Source organism: Nelumbo nucifera, chromosome 1, assembly GCF_055504915.1.
Source record: "Nelumbo nucifera cultivar China Antique chromosome 1, China Antique-T2T, whole genome shotgun sequence".
Taxonomy (NCBI): domain Eukaryota; kingdom Viridiplantae; phylum Streptophyta; class Magnoliopsida; order Proteales; family Nelumbonaceae; genus Nelumbo; species Nelumbo nucifera.
The window spans coordinates 57,956,585-57,968,826 of NC_142649.1; the positions used below are offsets into that span (position 1 = coordinate 57,956,585).

A 12,242-nucleotide genomic window follows, 5' to 3' on the forward strand; every position below is an offset into this window, starting at 1 on the left:
CTTGTTATCATTCTTTGAGATACAGTTATTGGTGAAAGGTCTTGGTTATAACTCAATTGGTTTGATAAATATATGCAGTTGAAGGGCATGAAATTGGTATCTACAATGTCACTGATCTTAACTGTTCATCAAGTTGTTTGACTGTTTGGATTTTCCAAGTGCTGAATCCTCAGTCATGCTTTTGAAAGGCATGCCTAGGCTCAAAGGTGTGATAACCCTAATAGAACTACAGATGAAGTGAAAACAGATACTAATAGTGATAACCCCTAATATTGATCACTCACCGAAGTAGGACAAGGTATTTCGCCTTTACGGCTGAAACTCACGAGGGAGAAATCTCATGTGGCTGAAACTCGTGAGGGAGATGACCCTTGCTATTGTAACTCGGACCTTGCGACTGAAACTCATGAGGAAGAAATCCCTTGTGGCTAAAACTCATGAGGGAGATGTTCCTTGCTATAACTCGGAGTTTGGTCACAAAGGAGAAATCCCTTGATTGCAAGGGAAAAATAAGGTGAGAAAACATATAACTCAAGAGGGTTAAAATTGTCCGAATAATTATTACAAGGGTAGTATGAGAACTAAAAAATATTACAACGGCAGATTTTAGACAGAAGGCTAACAAAAGGGGGTCCTTGTCACAAAACAAAGTACACGGGGGCCTTTGTAATTTACCTTAATTTTTAATCGATAGAAGAAATTTGAAATACAAATATAATAGAACATATATCTCATAAGTGATGCAAAAACAAATTAAAAGGACAATACAAAACCAACTCTCAGTAGAATGATCCCTATACAAATCTCTCCTCCTGAACCTTCACTTGCAAGGCTATCAACAAAATAGCCAATGAGCTGGGCAACCTTTGCTGATTTGACAGAGCTGTTCACTCTAGATGCCAAGTATCTAGCATCTCTGATAGTGTATAAACATCCAAGGGACATGAGAGTCATCAGTCATTCGATCGATCCCATTTTAGAGCAGCTCTCTACTTCCAGCTAGTCAAAGCCAAGCAAGAAGAGTATACCTAAGCCCCAACATGATTCACAGTTGCAATCTCCCACGACCTGGACCATAATTCAAATGTAGTCTCAGCATGCTGGGATCTCAAAGCTTTATTACACTACGGCTAAGTTTGGGAGTACTTAAAAATAAATGACTAGTAGAATAAGCCCTTATTTTAGGCCGATAACACACCAATAAGCACTTATTTGTATTTGGAAAATAATCCCTAATAAGTGCTTATTCCTGAAAATAAGTGCTTATTTGAGAAGCTAAAATTTGGGCTTATTCTTAAGTGTTTATTCAACAAGTTCTTATTTCCTTTCTGGCCTGTCTTCACCACATCATTTTGAATACTACCGCTGTTTGAAATAAATGCTTTATCACCAAACACTCATGAGCTTATTGATTATTCACTTATTTTTCAAATAAGCACTCCCAAACTCCACCTAAAAGGCTTAAGTTACCAATAGAGTAGCAAATGCCATTACTCGTAAGCTTCATGGCTCGCCCAGTTGGGCAAGTACATTCGATTGATACATTATAATGTAGAGCATCAAAGGTTCTGGATTGTAGATAAGAATGATGGGATATGGAGAAAGATTATTTACAGTCAATCCCTGTATAGGAACGTTTTTCCCTTTTATACAACAGCTATAAATTATGCATTGCCTTTTCTCCAAAATAAACAAAAAAACAAATAAATAAATGAGAATTGCATGGATACAGGGGAGAGAGAGAGAGGGAATAAAAGGATAATAGGCTGAATCAGACAGCCTTCAACTAGAATGTTATCACCTTCTAACTCCAATATGAGATTGGAATCAGACCAGTCCTTTAGAGACATCACACCTATGAGTCTGAGATGGTTGTTTTGTTTTTGTTTGTTTTTCTCTTTTCTGTTGGGTATTGGGTGGGTGATCTCTCATCACCTTACTATTTGTATCTTTGCAACATTTTTCTTTTAAAATTTTAGAGAATTTTCTTCTTTATTTATTATCAAAAAAATATGTTGCTAGTAGAACAAACTAGCATTAAAAGCTCAACTACTGCTAACTGGAAAACTATAAATATAACTCTCGAGGCACTTAATTAGTGGCCATGCATTTGACTTCAAAGTATCTCGTGAATAATGCTTACTATTTTCCATACCTTTATTTGATTCAAAGGAACCATATTCATGTTCTCAAGATTAATGGTTTTCTGGTCATGGATTTGATTGTGGAGGCTTTGTTTCTCTGTTCTCGGGTGAGTTGGTATTTTATAAGATTGAGTTATTGGCTGGTAGTGGAATTGTTCTGAGGCTTTTGATCATTGTTTGGGTGAAAGTTTGTGGGTCTTATATATTTATTATTTTTTTCGGGAGGAGGTTTGTATCATGGTTTTTAAAACCAACCCGGTGACCAAACCGGTCTCCGATTACCGAGTCGAACAGTCCGACCATTCGAACCGAACGCTCGGCCCATTCTGACAATAAATAAATTTCAAAAAAATAAAAAATGGTCAAAACCGTTCGAACCGTTAACCACTCGGTTCAGCGGTTAGCTGACCAAAATCAATGGTTTTGGGGGAAAACAGAACCGGTCATCCTGGTTTTTCCGGTCCGGTCTGGTTTTGAAAACCATGGTTTGTATTAGTAGTTGTTTCTTTTTGTTTAATTAAGATTTGAGTTGGAGATATGATTGGGAATTCCTGTCATGTCCTAGGTGACTTCTGGTCACCTTGTATTCTATTTTTTCCTTCTAATAAAGGATTTGATTTTAGGTGTTGGTCATGGACTCATGCTCATGGGTTTAGATACATGGAATGGATAATGGCACAGATCTTGATTTGAACATAAGCAGTGAACCTATGTACAGGTTTGTCTTGGTTATGAGTTTGGGCTTGACGATGGCCTTGGACTTGGTAATAGGCATGGGTATAGGCTAGAATTTGGGCCAAATCTTAGGCTTGATTATAAATAGAATTAGATGTAAGAAGATTAATAACACCATTGTTTGGCACTGATTTATGTCTAAGCCCAAATTTGTTAGGAGTAAAGGTGTTGGGAATGGTCATGTTTCACATTTCCTCCTAATTGATGGACTCACCATACCCTGCCACTATGATGCCTAGATATGGATACCATGCAGATATGGTTATGGGAAAATGGGGATACAACTCTAGGGCCTAGACATTCTGAGCAGAGTGGAATGGCAGAACAGGACTCATGTAGCTGGTTAGGTTCAGTTGAGCTTTTTCTTTTTTTTTTTGATCTATAACAAGTAACTAATCAGACTAGAGTGAGAGTACAGCATAGAGGAGATAAGCTCTCTTAAATCTCCCATCAAGAAATACTACCCAAAGATTACATATTACAATTACAATTGATCCCAAAATAAAGAATCCCTATTCACCCCTTGTTTAGCTAAACCATCAGCAAAGGAATTGGCACTTCTTTTAACCCATGTAAATTTTATGTCAATGTCCTTTATCAGCCATTTGAGCCTCTTCTTTTCATTAGTGGTTCCAAAGCCCATCCATTTCCTCCTTCATCCAGCCCACCACCACCTTAGAGTTTCCTTCTATGACCAATTTTCTGATACTCAGCTCTTTATCTATGACCAACTCACCTTAGATTCAGTTGAGTCAGATACAATTCTATTTCCCAAAATCCGGACACTGATACAGGTAAGTGTATCCTATTTAACATGACTACTTTCATGCTCCTATATCTAGTTTTTGAAACTAATATGTCAGCCATCAAAACTTTTATCTTGCCAAATTCAATTAAATTTCAAACATACACAGATTTTTGCAGCATGATTTGCAAGTGCCCAAGCGGCAGTTAGTGTCATATCAGATTTGTATTATGTACAACACCAGAACTCTAGGCATGTACAGTGTTAATTCAAACATAGAGAGATTTTTGCAGCATGATTTGTAAGTGCCCAAGCGGCAGCTAGTGTCATATCCAGGTATCACTGCTCTGCTACAGTGTAAATGGTATTCAACTGCAAACAGGTGAAAGAGAGAAAAAGAGAGATTACAAATGATAGAGAAAAGAGGAGAAAATCCGAAAAGTTACTCTCCCCAGGTGGCCAGATTGTTTATATACTTATGTTGAACAGTTACAAAGGCATTACAGCCCCTAATTAAATTAGTAAATGTGTGCATGCATTTGCACATGGCAGTATCTCTAAGACAAAACTCTTTATAATTCATGGGCAGTTTCTGAACGGTTACAAGTGGGCAGTTTCTGAAGTGACAGTAAAGGACATATATGGCCTTTTTATGCCCACTGTATGCTTAGACAAGGGGATAGAAAACATCCAATGAAAATTCCAGAAAGAAGGGGCATTCTCTCTTTTATTAGTATAGATGTGGGGACAGTAACTTAAACTTCAACAGACCTGTAAATTGATAACTAATATAAAATAAAATGACGAGACAATAGTCTCACTAATAACTAGTAATAAGTCAGCTGATCTTAACACTCCACCTCAATCCAGAGCACGAATACCATACATACAAGTGATGTTATCTGAAAAAGATCAGGAAACAAGACCCCTAGCATAGTCATCTTTTATGCTTGTATCATCTTGTTGCAACTGGAAATATTCCTAGAACAACCAATACATACAAGTGATGTTGTCTTTCCCCGAGTATAATTTTTGAGCATGTTCCCAAACTTCTTTAGCTATATCTAGAAACATGAAATTAACACTTACCCAAGGCTCCATGTTCCACAACTACGTCATGAATTGAGCATTTTCATGCTCCCAATCATCATACCCACTGCTAGCTATTGGTTTTGCATTTTTTTTTTCTTTTTTTTCTTGGGAGGGGAGTAGTAGAAAGAAAATTCCATTCAACCAAAAAGAGACAAGCAAACAAACAACACCAAAAACAAGAATAAAAACAGAAACAACTAGGTCCGGTAATTACTACCACAACAACCAACACTATTACTAAAACTACTAACTTCAGACAACACAATGGACTCCAGTCAAATAGGACGTGAGTTTAAGACACCAGACTTGCAGAAACCATGAGAAGCAAGCTCAAGAGGTGTCTTATTAACCTCCCTTTTTGAAAACAAAAGGTCAATAGACATGTTACTGACTAGAAACTCAACATCCAAAATATCAAAAAAGCTACCTAAAGGCCATTCCCAACGATGATTAGCAAGCCCATCAAGAAGCATCTTGCAGACTCCTTCAAAAATCAACTTATTCCACCCAATGCAGCAAACAAAATAAAGAGCCTCCTTAAGCGCCACAACCTTGGCAAGGAAAGCAGAGACCACACCACTCTTACCAGAGTTTGTTGCAACAAAATGACCATTATAATCAAGAGCAATAGCTCCAAAGGATGAAACCTTGGAACTTTAAAGTCACCATCGAAGTTAATTTTAAGTCACCCCTCTGCCAGTGGCTGCCACTTGACTTTACTTGGAACCTGGGCTGGACTTGGACCTCCGTCAATAACTTGCATCAAAGTTTGCATTCTTCAAGTATTTTAACCTTCATTTTTCCTTGAGGAAGACTTCTACTGATTTGACCTAAGGTATATAATTATCACCATTCAACTTAATAGATGTCATCTATAATCCAAAAACTTCAAATTGAACCAAGCTAGTTGGGTTTAGTTTCACCAACACCATGCATCCATGATACCTTTCCAATCACCAATCACAATAACAATGACAAAAAAAAAATGTTAACCTGCTATTTACACTGCTTCCACCTTATGACAGCAACTTATCAATCAACACACTATGTTGGAGGGCTTTAATCTCTTCTACAGATCACAACACACCAAATTTATGAGGTTTCATCCAAACACAAACCACCAAACCACATCACAGCCATGCACCACAACACATAATCCCTCTTGGTGACTTCCCATTAGAGGACTTCAAATTACCATTCATACCACCAACATGTCACCCCATGGTGACCAAAACAAAGAAGAAAAAGAATAAGAAAGATCAGTCCTACTGACTTGTTTGTTCCTTAAAAAAAAGAAGAAAAAATCAGAAGAGACAAGAAGAAACAAATCTGTAGAAGATATTGCAGCCTTCTATAGTCCTTCCTAGTGCTCTGATACCATGTAAATGGTATTTGATTGCAAACAGGAGAGAGAGAGAGAGAGAATTCAAATGATGGAGGAAAAGGGAGAGAACTCTCCCCAGGTGGCTACAAAGACACCACCACCCCTAATTATGTCTGGGGACTGTAACTTAAACATGAACATACCCGTAAATTGATAACTAATAAAATAGTGATGAGACAATAATACCTCTAATAATTAACACTTCTAACATACAGTAAGGCCTCTCTCTTGTACAGATCCAATGATCAACTCTGATTATGGAAAGATTGGCAACATATCTGAACGCTGATCTTTATATTAGACTCTGACATTCCTCTCATCCCATACATATCCAACCAATGGCTGCTTATCTAGTTCACACCACTGGCTTAACGATCACTGGCCCTGCTAATAACATATACTAACAGACTACAGGAATACCAGCCCATAAATCAGCTCTTAAGAATTTTTACCCATAAAAGGGCATAATAAAGCAAACAGAGGAGGAAATTGTATATACTTTAGAAAAACAAGGGAGCAATCAGTGTTTTAAAAGCGCAAGGCGCAAGGGCCAATTTGCGCCCGAGGTGCGAGGCGCACGCCTTTTTGAAGCAAGGCGCAAAAATACAAAATAAAAAGCTAAAACATAAAAAATGTCAGAAAATTCAAAAAAATGCCAAAAAATATTAATAAAAATTATAAACTTAAATTTTAAAATTAATGTTTTAAAAAACCTATTATCTAAAATTAAAATACATAAACATAACATGTAAAGCGTATCCAAATGAACATTTAAAAATACAATCAAACATATAAAACATTTTCAAGTATGTAAAACCCACAATCTCTTTTTTTCCTCAATTGCGTTACTTTAAGTAGCTAATGTGATGTAAAACATATTACATTCCTGATTCTACGAGCCGCCTTTGTGCCATGCCCCTTGAGGCAAGCCCAAACAAGATCATCTAAGGATCTTAAATTCTTAATTTCCACACAAAAAAATAATGATTTTATAATTTTAATTGCCTTTTAAGAAGAAATCCATTCATCTTAATAAAATATCTTCTTAAAAGGCAATTTAAATTATAAAATCATTATTTTTTGTGTGGAAATTAAGAATTTAAGACCCTAACATGAACTTGTTTGGGCTTGCCTCGAGGGGTGTGGTTGGGGGTCCAAGGGCTCCCCCCCCCCCCCGGCCCAGCTGCTATGTTCAAAAAAAGCATAAAATTTTCAGAAAGCGCAAGGCACATCAGGCGCACACCGGCACATCAGGCATGTGATTTTGAAAGTGCTACGCCTAGGACCTAGGCGAGGCACCTACCCTAAAATGTGCCTCACTTGTGCGCCAAGGCGCGCCTTTTAAATCACTGGGAACAATTGCTATAGTCCTAACAATTATGCCATGGGATCTTAGAACAGGAAATATGAACATCTATGATTTGCAATCTCTATGATCTTATCTTTGAGAATGAGAATCAACATAATCTTTGTCTTTGATGTTACCAGAACCTAGATTGTAGATAGAAATTTCCCAGAGCAACACAATGTAGAGCTCCACTCTCAATCTAATGCTATCTCATGGTTTAGGCAATTTTTGATCAATCGATGTGCCTTATTTTCAAATGGATAAAATAGTTGAAACTAACTATGTTTCATTCAATTGCAAAAGAAGTCTAGCAAATTTCAATAAAAAAAGTCGACTAAAATAAAACAGTTAGAATCATTGAATTTGGCCAAGATTGCAAGGGGTAATTAGGCAAAAATAAACATAAGTATAACTGATGACAGTACTGAAACAGAACTCAGAAGTCACGTAGGAGACTTCAATAAGTTGGATAAGACATTCTTGAGTTTATGGATGTAACCATTATAACAAAAGAGCAGAAATTACATATACTAAGTCCTTTGCAGTGAAAAAGAGCACAGGTTATGGGTCTAACTCTGACCCCAGCAATACTAGAGGTTTGACTGTTAAAATTCTAACAACACAACATAGCACCATTGTTACCTAATCCACCATAAGTTGTTTGCAGTGTCACATTTCAGAGCAGACCTCTCCGTCGCTTGTAGTCACTAACTGTCAGGGTCAAAGAATGCCGCCTCCCATCATTTTCTGGGACACGACATCCAACTGTTGCCTCTATCCTCTGCTTCCTACCCAAGAATCCCAAATGGGCTCCCTGGGGTCCTCCAAACTTTTGCAGTCCTGCCAATGATATTGGAAGCTCAAAGTCATGCAGCGAATTTGACTCAGTCCCTTGATCAACTGGGGCACTTGTGTCCACCAACTTTCCAGCACCAGCTGCTGCTTCCAAAGCAGCAGCTGTTGCAGCAATGCCGGCCTCTGCAGCAGCTCTCGCTCCTGTACCACTGCTGGCTACTGACACTGCTGAAGCAACAGCTGCTTCACCATTTGCTGTTGGTGCACCCTCACCAGGCTTTGATACATAGTAATTCCTTGACCTTGTCCATCTCCTTGAAAATGGATCATACCCCGCCTCCCCTGCTTTCAGACTTGTGTTAACCGGCTTCAATTCTGATGCATTCTTGAAATTCTCAGCCCTGTTTCTTTTGTTCATCTCTGCTAATCTTACAGCCTTAGAGTCCTTCTCCTTCGCCTGCCTAGACATTGCCTCAAGTTCCTGCAACCTCGCTCGTATCCTCTCCACCTCTGCCTCATCTCTTCGGCTCTCTGCCACCTCCATCTCCCTCCTCAACCTCTCTTTCTCAGCTGCAATGTTCAAAGGCCTCGACGAGGCAGTTTTCTTCTCTTGCAGCATCTGCTTCACGGTAGCAGCCGAGTATACAAAAGTATTGGTCTTCTGGATAGCCTCCCTCTTCTCCGACACATCCTGTTTAGTGGGCATCCGCCCCCCATGGCGCTCCACTTCACGCAACCAATCATTGAACTCTTCAACGAGTGGTGCAGAGTCAGATACCCTAGCCATCTGCCACCTCGCAGCCGAGCTCTCATTGCCCCAAATACAATTCAAATACTTGTATGTAGTCCTGTTCTCAAGCTTATACTGTTTATTAGGGTCCGTGGCATCGACATTTTTCACCATACAAAGTCTGTATATACTCTGCCCAGACCTGGACATTCCAATCCCAACTCTCACAAAACAACCCACAATCAGCTCTTCAAAGAAGGGTTCCATGAACCACTTAGCCAGCTTTGACCTCCTAATCGTAATACTCTTAATTTCCTCAAACGTCGGCACCTCCTTCCCGGCTCCATGCCTATCATCGTCACTGTCACCCAGATCCCCATCCCCTGTTGAACCATCATCTCTGCTGTGACTTCCACTCTGAGAGTCACTCTGACTCGAACTACTCGGACTCGCCGCAGTAAGTATCGATCTCCGCCGAACCGGAGACCCACCTCGCGCGCCCAAACCCCCTCTTCCCGAATCCCTCAATTTACGGTGACCCTCCGGGTCCTGCTTGTTCCTCCTCTTATTCCGCAGCTCATTCAAAGCATCATCTTTCGCAGCCAACTTATCGGCATACCTAGACGATGACCGAACACGGACCGAAGGGGGTGTCTCTTTCATAATATCAGTTTTCTTTCCACCCTGCCTCGCTCTAACGGCCTCCTGCAACCTCTTATCATCTTTCTTCGTGGCTCGTTCAGAAAGGATGAACTCTCGTTGCAACTCGCTCATATTAGCGAGTTCTTCCCTGTCCCTGTCGTCCTTGTAGAGATCACTCCCGACATCAGAATCGTCCCCGCTGCCGGCACGGCGATCTTCGTCATCATCGTCATCGTCGTAATCGCGGTCGTCATCTCGGCTATCGCGGTCATCGTCCTTGTCGTGGGCGTCCAGTCTCTTCTTGAGAGGGACTTGAGATCCAGAGGGTTTTCTACCTGAGTAGCCCGGATCATCGTCGTCCGAATCGTCATCGTCCTTCGAATCGCTGCCGTCGTCGAAATAGGAATCATCCCTTCGCCTTCTCGATGGTGGAGGGCGCGAGTGTCTGTTCCTCCCTGGTCCACCGGTTCTTCCTGCCGCTTCCAGAAGCAAATTTTCTAAGTCCGCCATGACTCTTCTTCTCCTCCTCCTCCCCTCTTTCGTCTGAGGTTTGGAGATCTTGTTTCGCCGGTAACCGACCTTCTGCGGCAAGAAGAGGAGAGTGGGGTTGTGACTATGTTATAATGATGGGAATAGAAGGGAGTAAGGGATAAGACAGTGGAATATATACCGTTGGATTTGGGAGAAGATTAGATACTAGTGAATGACCCGTGCTAAAGTACGGGGAAATTCGCTGTTAATTTTAACGAATAATAAGAAATGTAATGTTGTTTAAAATATTAATCTTTATTTTAGTAATTTATCATAAAATTATTTAGTAATTTAGTAATTTAAATTAATTATATTGATAATTTTTAACAAAAATAATAAATTATTGTTAATTACTTAATGAAATAGTTTTTAATATTATCTTTCAATGTACTATTTTATTTATGTTACATTATTGATTAAATGTTATATATTTTTGTAATTATTACTTAAATACTTAAAATTTTAAATATATAAAATTAGGTTCTAGTTACAATTTAATTAATCTATAGATTAACTTTCTTGGTCATAATTAAATAAATGTAAGCCTCAGCTTAAGGTTTAAGAGTTCAAGCCGGTTTGGATTGATCTTCAACTTAACCCAACTTGCTCAAGTTGCACCAGAGAAATGTGACATTTGTAATTGGACTAAATCAAACCAAGTTCAATATTTTATTTTTTAGTATTGGTGCTATGCACAATTAATAATTTTCCCATGATCCTTTTTCCCCCAAAGTGCTGGTTGCGGGATTTGATTTCGCATCAATGTTGGAACAAATCAAGTACAACCTATGCATGTATTATTTGTAGGTTTTTAACTATTTTTAAATACAAAATTAGAGATTTTTTCTAATTAGTATCTTGTACTTTGGGCCTAGTGCCACTTTGGTTCTCCAAACTTTAAAATGCAACAATTCAGTACTTGAACTTTTAAAACATGTCAATTTTTAGTACTTGTCGTTAATCAGCTATTAAGTGGCACTTGAAAAGACACAAATGCCCATTAAGTGTCATCAAATTTTTTTTATCAACCATTCAAACGTTGACAAAAAATGAAGTCTCAAATCCTTTTCTATTAAAGAAAGTTGGGGTCACATCTTGAATTAGAAGAGGCAAGGTTTTGGAGTCGTTCATTTTTTATCAACGTTTGGATGGTTGATAAAGAAAATTAGATGGCACTCAAAGGGCATTTCTATCTTTTCAAATGCCACTTAAGGACTGATCAATGATAGGCACTAAAATGGCATGTTTTGGAAGTTCAGGTATTGAATTGTCGCATTTTAAAGTTCAGGGACAAAAGTAGCACTAAGCCCAAAGTATAAGGTACTAATCATGAATTTTCCCTAAAAATTATTGATATTGAAATTATGGAGCTAGGGGGATAGGCTAATCCCATCATATATATATATATATGATGAGGGAACACATGGCATCTCAAAATAGCTAGATGACACCTCGACACCACCTAGGCGATGACTTGCCTTAGCCAAAGAGATGGAGTCCGACCCTAGCGACCTGCCACCACCGCCGACCTGGCAAAAACCTAGCTGACGACCTTGTCCACAACTCTGAGTGGCTTGTAGCACCTTGTCCAGGGGCCAATCTATGGCACCTCATTAGTACAGTTGAAGTGACCTCAATGAGGAGCGACCTCCCTTGAGGGCTTGCCGACCTGATTGAGGTCTAGGTGGTGACCTGCGAGATGTGTTCACCGACCAATTCGGCATACATATCTTGACACTCCCGAGTTTCTCGGAAGTTGGCCCCATACCAAATGTTCTGGAGGAAATCGAACAAGGCACAAAGATTGGTCTACGTGAACGACTACCTTCGAGGACATCGGGCCGGTTAGGCACGTCTTCTCGGAGACCTCAGACACGATGCATGACGCCCACACCAAACAACACCTATATAAGGGCATCTACCTCAGTGACACATGGTACGTGCGATTAAGTGCATTCTAGCTCTCATACTTTCTAATTTCTAGCTCGCAATCATCACAAGAGTACTAACTTAAACATCGGAGTGACCTCACCGGGTTAGCCACCCCTGGTTCTCTAATCCTTTTGCTTGTAGTTCGACCGGCAGCTAAGCATCAA

General features: G+C 39.4%; 1 protein-coding gene across 1 annotated transcript; it reads right to left on the reverse strand.

Moving 5' to 3' along the window:
• Positions 1-670: 670 nt before the first annotated feature.
• VIP5 (plus-3 domain-containing protein) lies at positions 671-10,246 on the reverse strand. The gene is made up of 2 exons (XM_010242824.3): positions 8,091-10,246; positions 671-1,068 (listed from the first exon to the last, which is right to left on the reverse strand). Exon 1 carries the CDS (start codon positions 10,123-10,125, stop codon positions 8,125-8,127), a length of 2,001 nt encoding a protein of 666 aa, XP_010241126.1. The 5' UTR covers positions 10,126-10,246; the 3' UTR covers positions 671-1,068; positions 8,091-8,124.
• Positions 10,247-12,242: the final 1,996 nt, after the last annotated feature.

What these genes read in the sequence shown, in the direction of transcription:
- VIP5 (XM_010242824.3), bottom strand. Translation starts at nt 10,125, where the DNA reads ATGGCGGACTTAGAAAATTTGCTTCTGGAAGCGGCAGGAAGAACCGGT.